The 21,430-nt window shown below is 38.2% G+C and overlaps 1 protein-coding gene across 3 annotated transcripts in view; it reads left to right on the top strand.

The window, feature by feature from the left end:
* The window catches only part of RPS6KA5 (ribosomal protein S6 kinase A5), a 164,631-nt gene that overhangs the window by 93,962 nt on the left and 49,239 nt on the right, over positions 1-21,430 (top strand). For all 3 annotated transcript variants that reach the window (XM_070594422.1, XM_070594421.1, XM_070594423.1), the window contains exons 4-5: positions 9,080-9,195; positions 12,206-12,313. In XM_070594422.1, coding sequence (XP_070450523.1) covers positions 9,080-9,195; positions 12,206-12,313 — 224 coding nt within the window. The remainder of the gene's footprint in view (positions 1-9,079; positions 9,196-12,205; positions 12,314-21,430) is intronic.

Here is a 21,430-nt window from a genome sequence, read left to right as displayed (position 1 = left end):
CGGGATCTGAACTGGCGAGCCCTGGGCCACTGAAATGTACTATGCGTGCTTAACCACTTCGCCACCTGCCCGGCCCCACTCCTTGAGTTTTTGATGATAGCTATTTTGAATTCTCTGTCATTTAGATTACATATTTCTGTGTCCTCAGGACTGATTTCTGGATACTTGTCCTTTTCTCTCTGGTCTGGAGATTTAATATAATTTTTGATAATGTTAGAGGGTGTGGCTTTGTTTTTGCTCATTGTGGTATTATTTGGTCTTGGTTACTGCCTATCGCCACTAGGTGGGGGTCAAGAGCCACATATTCTGAGCCCTCTGCATTCTGCTGAGATCCCAGCACTGGAGCCAGCACTGAGCGGGGTGGGAGAGAGGGGTGCTTTCTTCTGCATGCTCTTAGGGTTTTCTCACTCTGTTCTCACTATCTGCTCTCCTGGGGTGTTGACTTGATGAGGTCACCCCCTGCAATAGCTTTCCCCCTGGTAGAGGGCTTCCCTCTAGGCTGCGAGAGCCCTTGGGGATCTTTGACATTCCCATGAACAAATGTCCCCTCCCCACTTCCTTCCCTCTTGGAGGCCACCTGGGGTCCCAGATTGCAGTCTTTTGGGGAGGAAGTGAAGTTTTCTCTTACCCTCTTCCACCTCCTCTGAGGGGGGCTCCAGCCTCTCCGCCCTCCATCATAGGGCAACATGGGTCTCTCAGACATCTTTTATGTTGTGTTTGGATGTCCTCTGTTGGAGTATGAATGTCTTTTTCATTGTATGGTGGAGGGGAGAGATTACCAGGAGAGCTCACTCAGCCATGATGCTCCTTCCAAATATTTTTTGTAAGTTTGAAATTGTATCAAGATAGGTTTTTAAAAAATGAATAAAACTGACAGATGAGGCATTGTGATCTAGGAAAACCTTTTTTAATAGGGCCTAGATGTAATAGAAAGGTTTCCCTAGACTTCTTTGACTAAAGATAATGCCAAGTTTCATGACACTGCCTTATAATGTAAGCCTGTAGAACAGGATCAGAGTATAATTTGTCCAAAACAATGTTTTCCAAGTTTGTAGCTTTCTCCTGCTCTTTGTCCAAAGCCATTACAGCATATCAAGAAGGATGTATAGATTATGTGTGTTGTCCTTTGTATGTATTGTTTCTCACAACTGAACATTTGCTGAGGTTTGGACTGCAGACAATTTGAGGTTCTAATCTCTGGCAAGAATCTAGATTGTAGCTCTTCTATGGTGTCAAATTCAGTTCCATCTGCTTTAACAGGCAGGCAGATCAAGGTGATAACCTCTTAGGAAAAATTAAGAAGCCTTCTGCAAGGCTGTAGATATTCCTACAGGCAAGGCCAAGTACTTCTTTTGAGAAAATAGCCCTGGGTCTACTCCTACAAGAGGTAAATGGACTTTCTTAAGTTCTGTGCCATAAATATGTCAGTGATAATTTTAGCTTAGCCTTCTCTCAAAAAAGATTGAAACTCATTGTTTACTGTGTCCATTAAAAAATAAAATCTCAGTATAGCCCCCTTAGAATGTCTACTTTTGAGTACCGTGGCATTCTGATGAGCCCTCCAAAACTTAAATTGGGAAAAGCATGTAAGATAGCAAAATTATATGACCAAATATATAGAATTATTGGCTCTAAGCCATTTAAATATTTGAAGGACAGAACAGTTGATCTTAAGGCAGTTTTTCTGACAGGAATTAGCAAGACCACCTGCCTGATGAGGCTGCTCCCAGTAAGTGACAGTAAACCCGTGTTGGGAGTGAGGAAACGACACTTCTGATACAGCCTAACAAATCACTGTCTTTGGAGTCAGACTGCCCATTTTCATAATCCTTCTTCTCCCAGTCACAGGATATCCAACTCTGGATCATTTGTTTAACCTCTCTGAGTTTCACTATTCTCTACAGGCTAATGATTTTCTCTGGGGATTATACTATTATAATAGTACCTACCTCAGAGCATTGTTTATGAGGATCAAGCTCATTATCATATCTAAATAGAACAGGCACATACAGAATGCCCAGTATCTCCTTCTGTCATTACAGCTTTGTCTAGTCTCAAAAGCAGTGAGCTGTGTTAAGACACAGATTTTAAAGGAGGGCAGCCCAAACCCTGTTTTATATCACTCAGTTCTTATCTATCAGCAGCCCTTTCCCACTTACCCTGACAACTAGGGTTATTAAGATGCTGCTTCTATGCAAACAGCAGTAGGCAGGAGTGTATATTGAGTCAACACCACTTAGTCCATTTTCATCGTATGTCCACAGAGGCAAAAAGCCTCTGGAATAGAAATAAAAACTGAGGGGCTGGCCCCGTGGCTGAGTGGTTAAGTTTGTGCGCTCTGCTTCGGCAGCCCAGGGTTTTGCCTGTTTGGATTCTGGGTGCGGACATGGCACCACTCGTCAGGCCACGCTGAGGTGGTGTCCCATGTGCCACAACTGGAGGGACCCACAACTAAAATGTACAGCTATATACTGGGGGGATTTGGGGAGAAAAAGCAGGAAAAAAAAAAAAACCCTGAATATTCTCATGCTGTTTCTGGCAGTTTTCCTATCATAAAGAGAATAAAAACAGTCAGCATTGGTTAAAAAAAAAAAATCCTCATGCTTGCAGTTTGTTGTGGAAGAAATTGGCAGAGACTTGAGAAATCTAATTTCTAGAAATCTAATGAATCCATAATTTTGGCAGGAAAGTTATTCAGGGTAGACAAGTTGGCATGGACCAAGAGCCCACCAGGCAGAGTGGACCTTAAATAATTCTAGAAGTAGACAGTTTCCATTCAGGTGCTTTATTTAGCCTGAGCTTTTAAATAAGTCTTTCATAGGAAGAAGTGTGATTTATGCCCAACTGGAAAAGGATGGAGGCAGGGGGAAGGGGTTCCTTGAGTTAGAAAGCTGAGAAGAATCTCCCTCTCAGATGTCAGTAAGGATCTGGGTTTTCATGAAGTCACTGTCCATATTTATGCCACTGCTAACTCTATCCCAGAGTCTGCCTGCATTCCTGATCCCAGTGTTCTCTTTCGAGAGGATAAAAATTTTATAAATCAGCTCACATGTAATAATATCCCTATGATCTTTTCTAAGTTTTGTTTTATTTGCTCTTTCTCTGCCTGAGTTGTTCTTAGTTTTAAGGGCAAGTCCCACCTTCCCCTAAGAGAGTGGCTAGATCTCCTGATAGACAGAGGTGTAAAGACGCCAGAGGGGCCGCTCCAGCCCATCGTCAGTACTCAGAGATCCTGTTGAAAATGAAAACCCCTTGCTCCATTTCACTTTTTTAAGCTCTGAACCTCACAAGTCCAATTCTAAATACAAATAACCTCCAGGACAGCTCTGCCGAGCAAGGGCGGGAGTCGGAGGGAGGCCATCTCAGTGCTCAGGAGAAGCAGTGCCGGGTGCCTGTGCAGTGATGGTGAAGTTGCCGGTGCACGGCGAGCTGCCATGCACTCCTCACAGACGTTTCCATTGCTGGCAGTCAGCACTCGTTGGTTTGTTTGTGAAGAGATTTGATAGGGACTTTTCCATTCAAATTTATAATGCTGTCTTTAGAGTGATGTTCCTTAAACTTTTTTTGGCTTACGACTCCTTGGGACGCTGTGGATCCTCTCTTCTCAGAAGAATGCTCATGTGCCTACAGGTCCTTGAAAAAACTGCACAGGATTTCAGGGAATTGACATGAAGCACTTTCAGGATGGTTCATGGAACATCCTCTTAATGGTGGGATTCTGACCATAAGAAATCTATCTTCCTTTTCCTGAAAAGGTTCCAGAAGGGCTCTCTTGGACCTCTTAGTAGTCTTAGAATGTATAATTCAAGATGATGGTGGCGATAATGGTAACTACCATTTATTGAGCTTTTCCTATCTGTCAGACACTGCATTCCTCAGATCCAAAAGTGAACTCTGGATCATCCCTTCCAAACCTGTGCCTCCTGCAGCCTTCCCCCCTCAGGTAACACCAACTCCATCTCAGGTGCTCAGGTCGGGCTGGATCCTTCCCACCACCGCTGCCCACCTTCCTCCCACCATCACCTCTCACTTCTTTATGGCAAGTCGTCTCCTTATTTTCACCCTTGCTGTTCCCGGCACAGCAGCCAGAGTCATCGATCCTATTAAAATGCGAGTCTTATACCACTTTTCTACCCACAATCCTCCAGAGGCATCCCATTTCATTTGGAATAAAAGGTCAAATCCTTACAGTGGCCAGAACCTCTATGCTGCCCCGCTCCAGGAGCCACTCTTCACTCTATCACAATATGTTGTGCAGTCCGTGGCATACAGAGCAGCCCCAGTATTGGTCGGCAAGGCCATCCACAAGCTGCCGAATGCCCTAACTCAGTTACTTCTGTGACCTTGGCTCTCCTACTACTTCCCCCTCATTCATTCTGTTCTAGCCACGCTGGCCTCCTTCCTGGTCCTCAGATACACCAGGCCCCCTCCTGCCTCAGGGTCTTTGTACTTGGTATGTCTGCCAGGAGCAGTTGATCCCCAAATATCTGCTTAGCTCATGTCTTCATCTTCTTAAAGTCTGCTCAAAAGTCACCTTGGTGCGCCATGCACTGACCCCTGCTTATTAAAGTGCATTCCTCACCTCTCCCCTGGCACTCCCTATCTGCCTTGATCTGTGCTGTCTTTTCCATGACAGTCATCACCTTCCAACATGTTAATGGTATCTGATTACTTACGTTTCTGTCTTTCCACTGAACTACAGGCTCCACTAGATGGAGGTTATGGTCTGTTTTGTTCAGTGCTATGTGTGTTGTGCCTAGAAGGTTTATAAGGGCTCAAATATCTATTGAATGAAATGAGCAAACCCTCAGAAGATATATTGTCCTGCTTTTATAAAAATTGTTTTAGGTTCAAAGAGTTTCAGCAACTTGCGCAAAGTCACAACGGATAAATGGCATAGCTAGGATTTTTGGACTTTTTGACACCAAAGACGTGTGTTTCTAGCTATTGAAAATATTTACTTCCAAGGATATGCAAAATAATAGGTCAAAATGTAGTCCAGAAGTGGCAGTCTTACAAGGGTGAGGAGTCCAAAGTTAGAGTTTGGGGCTAACAGAGTGGCTGTGAATTGTGGAGGAGAGGGTTCCTGGAAAGAAGGGAGTCACAAGTGAGGTAGTTCACAAATCTGTGTGGATCAGCTGACTTCTCAACTGTGAACACATGGGGTGAGACTCTAAGTTGCCCAGACAGAAGCAGTAACGGGAAGGTTGAAAGAGATGAGTAAAGATTTCGGCATCTCCAGCCTCAGGAGAGACAGAATTTGGAGTTCACTTCCTCCCAAGGGACAGGGACTTGGTAAACACCACAAGATTTTCATCAGACTTCTAGAAGAGCCATGCCTTATGAGTAAGAACCACATTCCCAGAATCAAAAATAAATGATAGTGGGGAATTTTAACCCATTAAATAAAAGACGAAACTGTGAATCCATTCAGATATAAGTGAATAAACTAAATATTTGATTTGGGTTGGGATAGGTCCACAGTTTCAAAGTACCTCTCCAGTATTAACTTATTAATTACAAAGGTGAGGTAGGTAAGTTTATGGTTGACATGCCGAGGAGATACTGCATTAATCAAATGGTCAAGTGAAAATCATTACTATTAGTGTGAATTGAAACCGTGTACCACCTGAGAAGATGCACCAAGAACATAGTGTCACTTCCACGATTTTCCTCCCAGTGATGCACACCTGAATATGATCATGGAGGAACGTCAGACAAACTCAAATTGTGGACAGGCTACCGAGCCTGTAACCTTCAAAAGTGTCAAGGGAAGGCTAAGGAGCTGTTATAGACTGAAGGAAACAGATATGTGAAGTAAAGTTAACATTTGAGTCTGAACTGGGACTTTTTGCTGTAAAAGGTGTTTTGGGAACAACTAGGGAAACTTGAATTTAGGATTGAGGGTTAGATGGTAATAATATACTCATGTTAATTTCCTGATTTTTTAGATGATTATGTTGTGGTATGAAATACAAATGAAAGTATATGTGTGATGGGATATCAAGTTGGCAACTTAGTGGTTCAAAAAAGTTCTATGTACTAGACTTACAATTTTTGGTAAATTGGTAATTGTTTCAAAATAAAAATGAAAAAGCAATTATATTTCTATATACTGGCATCAAACAACTAGAAAATGAAATTTTAAAATATATTTTACAGTACAGTTTTTTTAAAAACATAAAATACTTGGGAAAAAATTTGCTCTGTAAATTAGAATACATTGCTGAGAGAAATTCAAGAAACCCTAATTAATAGAGAGATACACCATATTCATGGGTTGGAAAACTCAATATTGTTAACATGTCATTTCTCTGTAAATTCAACTATAGATGCAAAACTATCTAAATCAAAATCCAGGCAGTAGTTTCTTTGTAGAGATTGACGAACTGACTCTAAAATTCTGTGCAAATACAAAGGAACTAGGAGAGCCAGTCCAGTCTTAAAGAAGAAAGACGAATGTAGAAGGCTTAAATTATCTGATTTCAAACTTACTATAAGGTTACAGTAGCCAAGACGTATGGTATGAGACGTACAGATCAGTAGAATAAAATAGAGACTCCAGAAATAGACCCACACTTATGTGGTCATTTGATTTTTGACATATGCGCCAAAGCAATTCAGTGAGGAAAGGCGTCAAATGGTGCTGGAACAACTGCGTATCTGTATGGGGAAAAGGTGAATCTCAACCCTTACTTTGCTCTGTACACAAATATTCATTCAAAACAGATGGACCTAAACATAAAAGTTAAATGTATAAAGCTTTTAGAAGAAATCTTAGGAGAATATCTTTATAACTTTGGGGTGGGCAAAGACTCCTCAAGACGCTAACCGAAAAAAAGAAGAACTAATCAAAATTAAACATTTTCTGCTCATCATGAGACACTTTTAAGGAAATTAAAGGCAAACCACAGATTCAAAGATAGTATTTTCCGTACATGTACCTGACAGAGGACTTGTATCCACAATATACAAGAATGCCCTCAAATTAATAATTTAAGAAAGCATCAGAGAGCTCTCTCCTGGTATGGCAATGTGAGGAGCTCCATGGGCCTGCTATGCAGGGAATCAACCAGTTAATAAGTGGTAAAAGTTATTTAAAAAAATTTTTTTTAAATCTCTGGAAGTTGGCCTATGGGTGGGTGTATAGCAAATGAAGCAACATTTATTCAAGAAAATCTACTACATCTCAGTAAGAACAGCAAAAGTGGGTGGCACTTGAGCCATGACCTGCTGCCTGTGTGACAGAAGCTCCATTTGGGTAGGTGTGGCTCCCTGTCCTCTCAGCTCCCAGTTAAGGGATACAGTATCTCACGAGGAGGTTGCAGGCCACCAGCATTTCCCATCCCCTCAGCTCTGTGTTATACAGGCTCAATTCCTTGCAGACGTGTCTGAGAAGTTGGGAGCTCCCTTCCTCCTCCCAGCCCCTGCTCAAAGGGAAGAAGCTTTGTTCTAGGTGTGGCAGGTTGAGAATATGGAGCTCTGATGCCCGCGCCCCATTTCATTTGTACAGTGGAGGTTCCAGGCTGGTAGAGTCAAGGTGAGAAGACCAGAGACTGCTGCCCTCACCCAGCACCGTGCCAATAAAGCAGGAGTGTCACTCCAAGAGAAGTGGGCCATTGTCCTCGCTCCCAACTCCAGGGCAGTGACTCAGAGATTTTCCCCAAGGGAGAGGTAGTTCATAAGAACAGAGAGCTCTGAAGTTCTTACAGATAATTGAGTAGGATATTCAAGGATGGGTAGGAGTTTGTCAGTTGGTCAGCTGACCTACGGGTGCCTATTTCTGTGTCATCGCTAACTATGGAAAGCATTTATGCATAAATGTCAGTATTAGGGTTAAGTAAATAACTACTTAAAGATAGAAAAAATTCATTGTTAGTTTGCAAGAATGCTGTGTTCCTTTACACCTTTTTAATAATTAGCTTTGTGTTAAGATATAATTAAAACCCCTTGGCAAAATACAGAAGCCTTAGAAGGGCAGTGCTTTTTGCTGGCATGTGTTTTGTAAAATATATTGCAAAACACCCAGCTATTAGAGTTCCTTCATTCTGTTGCGTCTGCTTTTTGGAATTTAAAGTTAAATGGGCAAGATAAAACAAAAATTTCTGAGTTCATGAAGATTTTTCTTTGTTCTTTTATCAAATTGTGGTAAACTTGACAAGTGAGTATACTTGGGATATGTGCTTTCAAATTTTTTAGGAGAAAGGCTTTAAACAACGTTTGTGACTATTTTCTAGGTGTATGTTTCTGACACACAAATATTGTGTGTTAATGTAGCAGTGGTTAGTTTCTGATGAAACTATTGTCAGTTTATCAATAAATGTCTTGTTAGAGCCAATTGTGAACATAATTGTATTGTTGTTTTTTATTATTTTATTATCTTATTACCAAGCTCCTTTATTTATGTCTCACTGTAGCCTTTTTGTCTTTCATTATTCCTCTTGGGATAAATAGGGCAGATGGAAAGGGAAATGGTAAATTTCTAGTGTCAGGTCTTTAGATTGGGCCATGATTTCCTCCTTTGGCTTTGGGTTACATGGAGCAGTAAGAAGGCTGGCTACCTGCTGCCTGATGTGCGTCTTGGGAAGGGCGCAGAGACAGCTGTGGAAAGTAAGGAATCTGCTGAAATATGGTGGCTGGCAGCTGTTACAAAGGAAGGCCTTTTGGATTTTTGTTTGTGTTTTATTCACTTCATTTTTGTTTGAGTTATCACCGTGGCTGATGTTTTGGTACTCCCCAGCAAGTTAAGTATTATACGCCAATGGCAGAGGCTTCTGATATGCTGTGTTTGGGGAAATGTATTTAAACATGCAAATTTCGTGTAACAGTTTTAATGGCAATACTCTATGCAAATTCATTTGATTGTGGTTTAGGGTAGTCCTTATCTTATGAGACTGTATTACTATATGAATTTAGTCACATATTGTATATGAAACTGTATACTATATACTAAGAGTTGTAGAAAAAAATAATATATTAAAATCGGGGTCTTATGGTTAATCCAAAGAAATTAAAGGGAAATACTTCTTTTGGTTTATGAATATAAGTCAAAGAAAGAACAAATATATTTCATTTTTAGATTATATAAATGGTGGAGAACTTTTTACCCATCTTTCTCAAAGAGAGCGTTTCACAGAGCACGAGGTGCAGATCTACGTTGGAGAGATTGTGCTCGCCCTCGAACATCTCCACAAGGTAAGATGCTTAATCTTTGGGATTTCTTTTTTTGAAAAATCTATTAAATGAGGTAACGATGGAGCTGAAAGAGCTAATGCTTTTACATGTCATTGTCTTAGTGGAGTTGTGAAAGCACACTTATAGACCGTTACCAATTTTCTCAATTTCATAGTTCCCTTTTTAAAACTCTGCTTTCCCCTTGTAGTTCCTGTGGTGCAGATCAAAAATGTAGAACCTGAGCAATTTTTTTGGTTTTGTTCATGGAAACTCCTAATGCATATTACAAAGTATCATTAGAATAAAAGCTTTTCATTCTTAAAATAACCTTTAAGATGAAACCACAAGTCATAATACGTATTTCATTCATTGTGACTTACCCCACTGCAGAATCTGCCTGCACATCTTCAGGTGTATTTCCGGATCAGGTTGGAGAACATGCGTTATTTGAAAGAAACACGTACCTACGCTCCCCACCTATCCCCCTCTCCCACCCTGGCTCTCTTTCCCATTTGTTTTGTCTCTGAGGCCCTGTCTTGCCCCCTCTTCCCCCCGCCTCCTCCATTGCCTCCATGTAGCAGGAACACAGTCACTAAATACTTTAAGTGGAATGAATGTCTATGATGCTGTTTAAACTTTATAAATATAATCAGTTTAAAGTTTTAAAAAAATATTTCAGGTACTATTAATTTTGATCCAAAAACTTTTGACTAAAAAAATTTTTTTTAACGTAATGAAGAAGCGTTATTGTAGAAGCAAACAATCATCATGTCGACTAGGCTTGTGTGTATTTCCTCAGCCAAAGAAGGTGCTAGTAGAGTAATTTTTATCAAAAGTGTGCGAGACCATAAGGAGATCAGCATGACTTGGGTCAGTGAATTAGGATGACACAGGTACGTCATAAAGCCTCTGTTCTTCTTTGTCATGTATTCAGATCCTACACTAGGTTACAGATAAACAGAGATGAAAGTGCTGATTACGGAGCATAGAAAAGAATGGAGAGAACTAAAGGAAAAAGGCAAGGAAGAAGGATGAAGTTTTTAAAGGGGAAGGGAGATTAGAATTGCGGGATGGAGGCAGTGGATGAGAGAGGCTGTGAGAAAAGATGATGAGAAGATAGAAGAAAAGAAGGAGGGGATCAAGAAAAGGGTAGATTTAACCCAGAGTAGAAACAAGACTGGGCAGGTTGAGGGAGGTGGGATTCGGAATAGGAATCTTAAGAGGAGTGATTGAAAAACGTGTAAGAACAGGAGGGAAACAGAAAAAGCCGAGGGGGCAGGGCTGCAAGGCCATGGGGAGAAAGGAAACAGGAGCCATAAGGTAGGGAGCTGCGCTGAAGGGGTGGGGACAGCTGGATCCCCTTTGATAGAATAGTCAGTGTAGTGACAAGCTTCATGCCTGTGATCATTTTTGTGGGATATAAAAGTAGTCAGGACTTCTCCGTACGTGAACCAAATTGGGCCCAGGACAAGCCTGAAAAGATGGGTGTTAGATGTAATTTTTTATAATATAAAAATGATAGTGGAAATCACCATAAATAGCAGAGTAAAAACAAAATACAAGGCTCCGACGGGTGAGCTAGTGAATTCACTTTTTAATTTGTGTGAAAGCCTTAAATTCTGTTAATTCTGTTTATTAAAGGAAAATCCATGAAAATGCATTATTAAAACAGGGTAATCAGAAACATTATGTAAATGTAATTGACATGGAGTGAAAGTAATATAGCAAATCAGATCTCAGCTAAGTTTCTCTTAATGTTACTACCCTGAAAAGATGAATACAAAGAAGTATACCACAAAGCCAGTAGTCCTAATCTTCATAATAGCTACTAACAGCGGATTTCCCAGGAAGAGACGAGAATGGGAGTTTACTTGGAAGTGATGAGGTAAAGCAGACGGTAAATGATTTGTTCCTAAGATCTTTTCCAAAGAAGTTGTTAAAAAAATACAAAATCCCACTGTTTATTAGATGCTTGTAATGCTTCAAGTCAGATGTCTGTGCAGTAGGCTATAGATGTCGTCCTTCCTCTCTTTCTTGTGGGACACTGATGTTCTTGGGAGAAAATTGCCTAGTATTTTACCTTGTGTAATTTTTTATTTCAATCTTAAGAGATTATTAAGAATCTGCTTTTTCATATACTTAGTCTTGAGGAAGGCAGTGTTTCTAAGTTTAAAAACATTTAATTCAGGCTGACATAACATGAAACATGGAATTCACATATATCAAGAATTTCTTACATGACTTGGGTGCATTTATTTATGTTGTATAGCTGAAGTAATAGCTGAAGTGTTTTACTATAAAACTTACATGCAAAACAAAATGAAAAGATATATAAATATTACCTAATTGATTTATTTTGCTTCTTTAGAACTAAAGATCAACTAAAATTAACTTAGGGTCTTCAACCTTTATGTTTAGGAACCCATTATTCAACAAGCCTTTATTAATGACCTATTTGACACATGACACTATGCTAGATACTAGATAAATGCATAAAAAGTGAAAAACAGAGTTAGCATATGGTTATATCAAGACAAACAGGAAATACCTAGAAAATATCAGTTATTTTTAGGTAAGTACAATGTAAATATAAGTGCTGTAGGAATAAAAACAAGAAAATGACCAGCGTGGGATCTTGTAGTCAGGAAAGCCTTCTGAAGCCAATAGGAAGTGATGGACATGAATTGGCTAAGAAAGCACCTGAAGATCATCTGGAGTGAGGATGAAATAGACCAAGAATAGAGACAGGAAGAAGCAGTAGTCAACAGGGAGACCCTACAGAAGCTGGTCCAACAGGAATGGACGTTCATTACACAGAGAATGAAGCATGATTAGAGAGGTCCAGAGAACCCAGCAGATGAAGCCCCAGATGAAGGAATTTACATTTGCCCCCGCCAGTCACTAAGAGCTCTTATAGCATCTTGGACAGGAGAATGCCTTTCTTTGGTTTGTTTTCAAGGTAGATAGGAAAGACTTTCCTAACTTATTTTTTGGAAATTGTTTTAAAATGCGTATTTGTTTGTTTTTGCAGTTGGGGATTATATACCGTGACATTAAGCTTGAGAATATTCTGCTTGATTCTAATGGCCATGTGGTGCTGACAGATTTTGGTCTGAGTAAGGAGTTTGTGGCTGATGAAGTGAGTATTATATTTTAATTTGAAGTTAGTAATAACAGAATGTAAACAATGATGAAAAATTATCTATAGAATAAGCATTTAATGGGATAGTACCATATGGATTATGGATTTCTGTGCAGGTTTGCCAGGAGGAACATTTTGACATGAATGATAATAAAGATTTTTAGTTTAAAATTACCATTGAACCATCCTGTTGAAATTTCAGTAAACCTTTAATTGATGTATCAGAATTCCACGGTTTAAAACAAAACTGCGCATTTAACTTTCCCCATAAAATATAACTGAAAAATTTAAATAAGCCTTTGGGGCCTTTCGAAGAATTATGGCTTAGATGGTAGCCCATAGAGAATGAACAAAACGAAGAACCTGCAGTTTACATTATAATTACAAAGTAGGACATGTTATGATGACTTCGCTTGACAAAAATGACAAGTATCTAGTAGACCTAATTCTTAATAATCTTGCTGCTGTTTTCATTTATACGAGCAAAAAGAAGCAGGATTATTATTTTTGTAGGGAAGGGCTGTAGTAAAAGTAAACATTTTTTGTAGTAGAAATTTTTTTTTGTAGTAAAGTAAAATTTCTGTGGTAAAGGACTTTGTTGTTATAAAAGGCATCATTCTTGAGTTCCAAATTAAATGTATCTATTTCTGATTATTTGCTTTTTGGAACATTGCCAAAGCAGTCCTAGGTGAATTAGATAAGTGCTGAAATTATAAAAACTAAGGATCCCAATTTTTTATCATATCTGTTTTCATTCAGTTCACTTATTCAATAAATATTTCTTGACTGCCTCTACTCTGCTACTTACTGGATAATACAAGGATGAGTAAAACAGAAATGATGTCTGCCTTCGTGAAGCTGTGGTTATAACAGTATATTGATTATCTTTGATAGAAAAATCATACTTATAGAATAGATGAATTTTTGAGGAACTTACTTCAAAGTTTGATTTTTTAAAACTTTTTCTCCTTTGTAAAAATTTTAGTAGCAACTTCAGCAAAATGTGACATGAAATGTGTTTCCTGTTGCTTCCTCACTAAACCCCTACGAGTAAAACTAAAGGAGTAACTCAGGGATGCACTCAAAAATGAGAGAAGAGAATAGGGACCAGGTTTTGGAAGATGGATGGCAGACGTACTAGTTGTAACTGATTTAGCATTCCCGATCACAGCCAAATCCTAAGCTGGTAACGTGAGAAGCCCCAAAGCAGGCTACTTTGCACCTCTGACCCCCCAAAATCCTTTATATGATTTACTTTCCAAATCTGATACTTTTACTGATATATTCTTTTCTCAACCACAGAATTTGATAAATCCCTTGAGATTCTGAGAATGAAGAAGACATTTCTAAATATCTGCAGGCTAGTCTATGTCCTTCCTAGGATTTTTTGAGAGTACAGTTCAGCAAATGTTTGCTGAGTTCTTAGCGTGAGTCAGACAGCCTGCCAGGTATTGGATATATGATTCTAACACTGAAGACTTGAAAAACATTTTTTAAAAGGGCATCTGTTCTTACCTATTTATAAACAAGTAATGTCAAAATGATAGATTCATGTGTTATTAATTACCCTATACTTATATATGGTATATCCATTCTGTGTTTTCACAATTACTGAGTGTTTGAAATTTCACAACAGATTGCTAGCATGAATCCTCAGGTAGATAAATAGAACTAGAATGAAAATAACATCCCCGGTGTTTAACACAGAGGTAGCCGACTTAATCATAGCCCCCGCCGCCATGACTGTACCTGGAAGGAAAAGGGCTATGGATTTGTGACTATTTTCTCTTTCCAAAAAATAGAAAAGAGTAACCTTTGCTCAGTTCAGATAGTGTTATTCATTAATTAATTCTTCAAACCCTGACGAGGCATTTTAGTGTAGTGGAATGAACGCATATTGCAGTTAGAGGACCTTTTTCGGTTCTCCGCTTCCTGAGTATGTGACATTGGGCAAGTCGCTTAGTCATTGACCCCTCAGCCTTAGTTTCTTCATCTGTAAAATAGTATTTGTCCTATCTAATTTATAGGATTGTCATATGGACACAATGAGTTAACGCTCTTGAAAGTACTTTTTAAAGTGTAAAGCACTATATAAACATCAATTTCTACTTGTAAGAGAAATTCAGATTTCAGATTACTGAGAGCAAAATTAAAATATATGAATGAGAATCTTAAATTATTCTCCCTTAATTTCTTATTTGTAGGAAAGTTTTGTTACAGCTTTCTTTAATGAATGCCTAGTTAATGATGTCATTTGCAGGATTAAGCTGTTATAACATACCTGTCTCAGGATGCCCAGATGAGGTTCAGGATCCGTAAAGAACATGTTTGCATTAGGAATTCAGATAACCCAACTCTCCAAGGCAGCTTTTTAGTTACCTCTGTCTCCCTTCCTGATTGAGTTGTAGTGACTTATGTTCACGATTCTTTTCATTTGCATCTGCTCATAAAGAACCTATTACGTCTCTGTAAATAAGCCCTATCAGTCATTTGCCAGAATCTGACTTGACTCTAGGCTAATTTTAGTTACTTTAAGGTAAACATTGAGATGGAATGGTTGGGAAAGCAAGAGACCTAGAAACCAGTAAAAGTGTTTCTTCCGCTGCCCAAGTTTTCCTCTACTCACACAGTATCACACAGTATTCAGATACTAACAACTTAGCTTCCGTCATTTGTGTGTAAAGTGTTTTTCCGCCGGATGTCAGAGCAGATCCTCTGCCTTTGGGCAGGAGGAGGGAGAGGCGGACAGAGGCAGCTGTGTTCTCAGGTGTCTGCCTCACAGATCCCTCTATAACTTTTTTATGGTAGAAATTATTAGTTCTGGTAAGATTTATTCATAATACTATTTATTTTAAGGCAGGTTCAAGGCACAAGTTCAATGGGCAGGTTTAACGTAAATTATGTCACTGAGCAAGCAGGGACAACTTTTGAATTGAGATTCTTTTCACAGAAGCTTCTCTTATATATTCCATTTGTCCATCTTAAATATATAATTTTTATTGACTTGAGTGCTATGCTTAGCAGTCACATTATTCTATATTAATATAGAATATATTAATCTATAGATAGAATATATTAATCTATAAATAGATTGTTTTTATCTATTTTCTAAGGAAGAAGGGGAAGTGATTTAAAACCATGCTAAGTGTCAGGAACTAGTAAGTAAGTAAAATATGTGTGGAATATGCTGGGTAGTGGTAAGTTGCCGGAAGATAATTACAGTAGGCAAGAGGGATAGGAAGTATCAGGGTGAGAAAAGGTTGTGCCTTCAAATCAGGATCAGGAAAGGCTTCACTGAGAAGATGACAGTTGAGTAGAGACATCAAGGAAGTGAGAGCATGAGTCATATCAATATCTTAGGAAAGCCTTTTATTTCTAAGTAGAGGGATCAGCTGGTGTTAAGGCCCCAAAGATGGGCATGTGCCTGGGCTGTTTGTGGGACAATGAGGAGGCCAGGTTGGGGTATAGAATGAATGAGGGTCAGAGTCGTAGGAAATAAGGATGTGGAGGTGATCGCATGCAGGGCATTGAAGACGTTGTAAGGACTGGCTTCTCTGAATGAAATGGGGAGCCCCTGGGGAGTCTTGAGTAGAAGAGTGACATGATCTGACTTATTTTAGAAGGCTAATTCTGTTTGCCAAGCATGATAGTCCTGTAGTGGGAAAAGTCTAGAAACATGGAGACCAGTTAGGAAGCTGTTGCATTAATCCTAGCAGGAGATGGTATTGGTTTAGACCATGGGGTAGTAGGATAGGTTGTAAGAAGTAGTCAGAATTTAAATATATTTTGACATAAGAGCTAATGAAATTTCTTAATGGGTTAGATATGGGGTGTGAGAGAACAAGAGAAATCTAGGGTAGCTCTGAGGGTTTTGTCCAGAGCAGCTGGAAGGATGAAGTTGCCCTCAAATAATATGGGGTGGGCTGCTGTGGGGAGAAGGTTTTGGGTGGTTGGAGGAGTGCAGTTGAACAGGTTGAGTTTGAGATGTCTAATAGACATACAAACAGAGATGTTGTATAGGCAGTAGGATACATGAGTCTGGAATTTGTGAGAGAGGTCTCATCTAGAGATGCAAATTTAGAATTTACCAATATATAAGTAATATTTAAAATCACGAAAATTAATGAGAATACCAGTGGAGTAAATATAGATAGATAAGAAAAAAGGACAAAGCTCTGAACTCTGAGCTATTCCAACAGTAAGAGAGTAAAGAGAGGAGGAACAGTCAGCAAAGGAGACTTGAGAAAAAGGCACTGGGAAGTCGGGAAGAAAAGAGGCAAGTATGTTGTCTTGGAAGCCAGGTGAAGAAGTGTTTCAGGGATGAAGATGATCAGCTGTGTCCAACACTGTTGTTAGGTCAAGTGAGATGAGGACTGAAGATTGAGCATTGGCTCGGTTTAAACCTAAGGAGAGAGAGAATGGGAATAGACATATTCTCATCCACAAATGTAGGCTTGGGGTTTTCTGTAAAAAGGAATAGTGAAATTGTATGGAGAGCATGGCAGAGGATGAAGTGGGGTCAAGCGAGGTCTTTTTTTTTTAGGTGGGAGAAATGACAGATGTCATACGCTGGTTGGCACAGTCCTGAAAAGGAAGTGAGGGTAGATATAATAATGAAATAAGAGAGAAAGGGGAAAATTGTTGGAACACTGTCCTTGAGAGGGATAAGCTCAAGTGTCCTTATCTAGAAACTTGGTCAGTTCATCCTTCGAAATAGAGGAGAAACTTGAGTTACTGGGCACAGATGTGGTGGTTGACAAGAAGTGGTAGTGGGAGCTTATAGGTGGTCTTTTCTCCTTGCTTCTGTTTTCTCACTGAGAGTGAGGAAGGGAAAGGAGACATTGGAGGTTGGAGGAAAGAGGAGAAGAGATAAAATAAGCAGTGAAGACAGTGGGAAAGCGAATGGATCAGGAAAGGAGCATATTTGTTGGGCAGTATTAAAGGCCCGCTTGAAGTTCACGATCATGAATTTACAGTGAAATTGGTCAACCTAATTCTGTGTTTCTCTAATAACATTTAGCTGCATAAGTGCAGGCAGAGTGGGTGGTGGACTGAATTTAATCTTGTTTTAGCACCCTTACTTCATATGTGTATATCCATAAACAATATATACTATCAGCTTGTGTTTCTAAAATGTACATAAATGGCATACCATATTGCAAATTGTTTTTTATTTGACTTATTTTTGAAATTTATCCAGTTGATAAATATGAATCTGTTTCATTCATTTTAGCTGCTGTATGATATTCTGTGAATTGTCCAGTTTATCCATTTTCCTACTGAGATGCATTTCGGTTTCTTTGTTTTCTCTATCAGTGTTGCAGTTTTTTTCCTGATGTTATTGGTTCGTTGGAGTTCTTTAAATATTCTAGATACCTATCCTTCATAATGATTTATTTTGTGAATTTCTTTTCCAAGTCTTTCACTTGTCTTCAACTTTGTTTAATGGTATTTTTGCCATTATCAGATTTGACATTTTAATATAACCAAATTTACTAATCTTTTAAGATTTCCATTCTTGGAATCTTTAAAAAAATACATGGAACAAAAATGACCATCTTAACCATTTTTAAGTGTACAGTTCGATAGTGTTCACTGTATTCACATTGTTGGGCAATAGATCTCGAGAACTTTTTCAGCTTGCAAAACTGAACTCTATACCCTGAGCAAAAACTCCCTATTTTTCCCTCTTCCCAACCCCTGGCAACCACCATTCTACTTTCTGTTTCTATAAATTTGACTACTTTAGTTACCTAATATAAATGAAATTGTGCAGTATCTTTTTGTGACTGGCTTCAATTAGCATAGTGTCCTCCAGGGTCATCTATGTTGTAGAATGTGACAGGATTTCCTTCTTTTTTAAGGCTGAATAATATTCCATTGTGTTTATATACCGCAGCTTGTGTATCATTCATCCACTAATGGACGTTTGGGTTACTTCCACTTGTTGGCTATTGTGAATAATGCTGCAGTGAACAGGGGTGTACAAGTATTTCTTCCAGATCATGCTTTCAATTCTTTCGGATATTTACCCAGAAGTTGGATTGCTGAGTTGTATGATACTTATATATTTAATTTTTCAAGGAATTGCCATACTGTTTTCCATAGCACCTGCACCATTTTACATTCTCACCAACAGTGCGCAAGGGTTCTGATTTCCCCACATCCTCGTCCATATTTGTTACTCTGCTTTTTGGATAGTTGTCCTTCTAATGAGTGTGAGGTGATCTCATTGTAGTTTTAACTTACATCTCTCTAATGATTAGTGACGTTGAGCATCTTTTCAAATGCTTATTGGCCATTTGTACATCACTTTTTGAAGGAATGTCTAGTGAAGTCCTTTGCTTATTTTTTCATGAAGTTCCTTTTTTATTATAACTGCAGTAATGTTTCCTTTTAAATTACTACTATTATTGGTTTGTAAGTTTCCTCTTTTTTTCTTCATCCTTTTGCTAGAGATTTGTCCATTTTATTAGTCTTTTCCAAGAAACAGCTTTTGTCAAGCCTCTCATTTTTTCTCTCTGTTTGATGATGTTGTCATACTGCTTCCTTCCTTTTACTTTGTGTGAGTTTCTTTCATATTCTTTGTCTAAACTTTTGAGTTGGACATCCAGCTTACTAATATTTAATCTTTCTTTTTTAATAAAATTGAATTTCTGAGAACAGCTTTAGATGTATCTCACAAGTTCTGATATATAGCATTTTTACTGTTATTCTAATAGTGTCATATTCATTGTGGTTTTTCCATTTGGCCATGAATTATTTAGAAATGGGTTTTTACGTTTTCAAATACATAGAACTTTTGATTATCTTTTTGTAAATGAGTTCTAATTTTATTCTTTCTGTTTGGAGAACAAAATATATGTGATTTTATTTGGTATCTGAGATTAGCTTTATGACCTATTACGTGGTTAATTTCTGTAAATGTGCCATGTATACCTGAAAAGACTGCGTGTTTCTTAACTGTTAGATATAAAGTTTTGTATATTTTCAGGAAAACTGTGCAAATCTTCCATAGCTTCTCTATGTTCCTGCTTGATTGGTCAGTTATAAAAGAAATATGTTAAAATGCTCACTATGATTGTGGATTTGTCCATTTCTTCTTGACGATCCCTCCGTTTTTGCTTTATATAGTTTAAGGCTCTTCAAAAAATTTTGAGAGTATTCAGGCTTGGAATAGTGTTATTTCTCTAGTGAAATGTTCGTTTTAGTGTTATTTAATGACCCTACATAATTGTAATAATCCTTTTTGCCTTGAAATTTCATTTTCCTACTATTAATAAAAATACTCCAGCCTTCTATTGGTTAGTGTTGGTCTGACATATCTTTTTCTATCTCTTTACTTTCAATATTTCTTTGTCATTATGTTTTAGGTGTGCCTTTTGTAAGTAACATATAACTGGATTTTGTTTTTGATCCAGAGAGTTTCTATCTTTTAACTGGTGAGTTAAATCTGTATATTATAATTACTGATATATTTTTATTTATTTCTCTTATCTTGCTATGTGTTTCTCTTTATCATAATTTCTTTCTGCTTTTTCCCTTCCTTTCCTGACTTCTGTTTAAATGACTAAGATTTCTTTATTTCATTTCCCCCTAGTGGTCTAGAAGTTACATGGATTCTACTTCTATTCTTTTAGTGGTTATTACCCTGAAATTTTTAACTTATGTACCAACTTAACAGAGTCTAAAATTAACCATTATGTCCATGATCTCACAACAACCACAAGAACATTAGAATGTTTTAACTTCTCTTATCCATCTCATTTAATATATTATTGTTACTTACTGTTTTAGTCCCACCTTGTGTTATATTTCCCCAGATTAATCATTATTATGTAATTATTTTCATTTTATAAATTCAATACATTTTTTGACTTTTTCATGTTTCCCTGTGTTTTTCTGCTCGCTGTTACTTCTTACATTGTACTCTTATCTTGTGAGTTCAGTTTATTTCTGGAGTACATCCTTTAGGTGTCTTTTTAACAAGGATCAATGAATAGTAAACTGTATCTTTGTCTTGAAATGCCTTTTTTTTCCCCTGCACATTCAGTGAGAATTTAATTGGGTATGAAGACACCTAGGAAAGAACTAGTTTTTTAAGAAATGTCTTTTTATTGTAAAATAAAATACAAAAACAAAACAGAAGTCTTTTGTTTAGTGAATTAGTGAATTATTGTAAGGCACTCTTATAACCACCACTCAAGTTAATAGATACAGATTCACCACCTGTGGATATATTGTAATCTAGTCTGCTTGGGACCCTTGCAACATTCAGAATAATTTTCTCAAACATATCTTCCAGTTTACAAATTCTCTCTTTGGTTGTGTCTACTCTGTTTAATCTGCCTATTTTTTATTACTATATTTTTTCATTTATATAGTTTTATTTTATTCCTTTTCATATCTTCTAATCTTTTCTATGCTGCTGTATTGTTTTATAGATATTTTCCTTCCTTTATGTCTTTCATCTTTTACAACATACTAGTCTTTTATAGATTGTTTTTCTAGTATTTTAAGTAATCCTAGTGTTTGTTGTGTTGGTGGAGCATAATTCACTTATTTAGTCAATTTGAGGCTCCGGGGCTTTATCTGTGTGAATCCTGGTCGGGTATGTTGTGGGATGTCTCTGGTTCTGCCGTGTATTCCAGAGCATTGTCGCTTTGGACCAGACTTTCTCATGGTGGGGGGGGGGGGTTGGGGTGGTGAGGAGGGGAGTGTAAATTCAGGTCCAAAATCTACAAGAGGCACAAACCTAGGGAGTTGATATCACAAGAGGAACATTTATTTGCCTTTTAGGCTAGGACCCAGGTAGAAACAAACCTGTACTAGTGGGTGAATTTATTCTAGACTTTGCTTTCACTGAGGGTTCAACTTTCTTAGGTTCTGAGATTTATACAAGAATGGTAGGTCCAGTCCACCTCATTTGAGCTGAGGGCCTCATCTTTTGTCCTCACAAAAGTATTAAAATTCAAGCTTCTGGATTGCTGAGACCTGTAACAACTTCCCTTCCCTCCCTCTGTGCAGCCACAGCATAGGTCGTATGCCTATTTCACTGGTTTCTAGCACCTTCGTCATGGCTTTCACCTAGGGATTCCCCTTTCTTTCTTGTGA

This window comes from Equus przewalskii, chromosome 25, assembly GCF_037783145.1.
Source record: "Equus przewalskii isolate Varuska chromosome 25, EquPr2, whole genome shotgun sequence".
Classification (NCBI taxonomy): Eukaryota; Metazoa; Chordata; class Mammalia; order Perissodactyla; family Equidae; genus Equus; species Equus przewalskii.
This window is presented reverse-complemented; position numbering and strand designations above follow the sequence as displayed.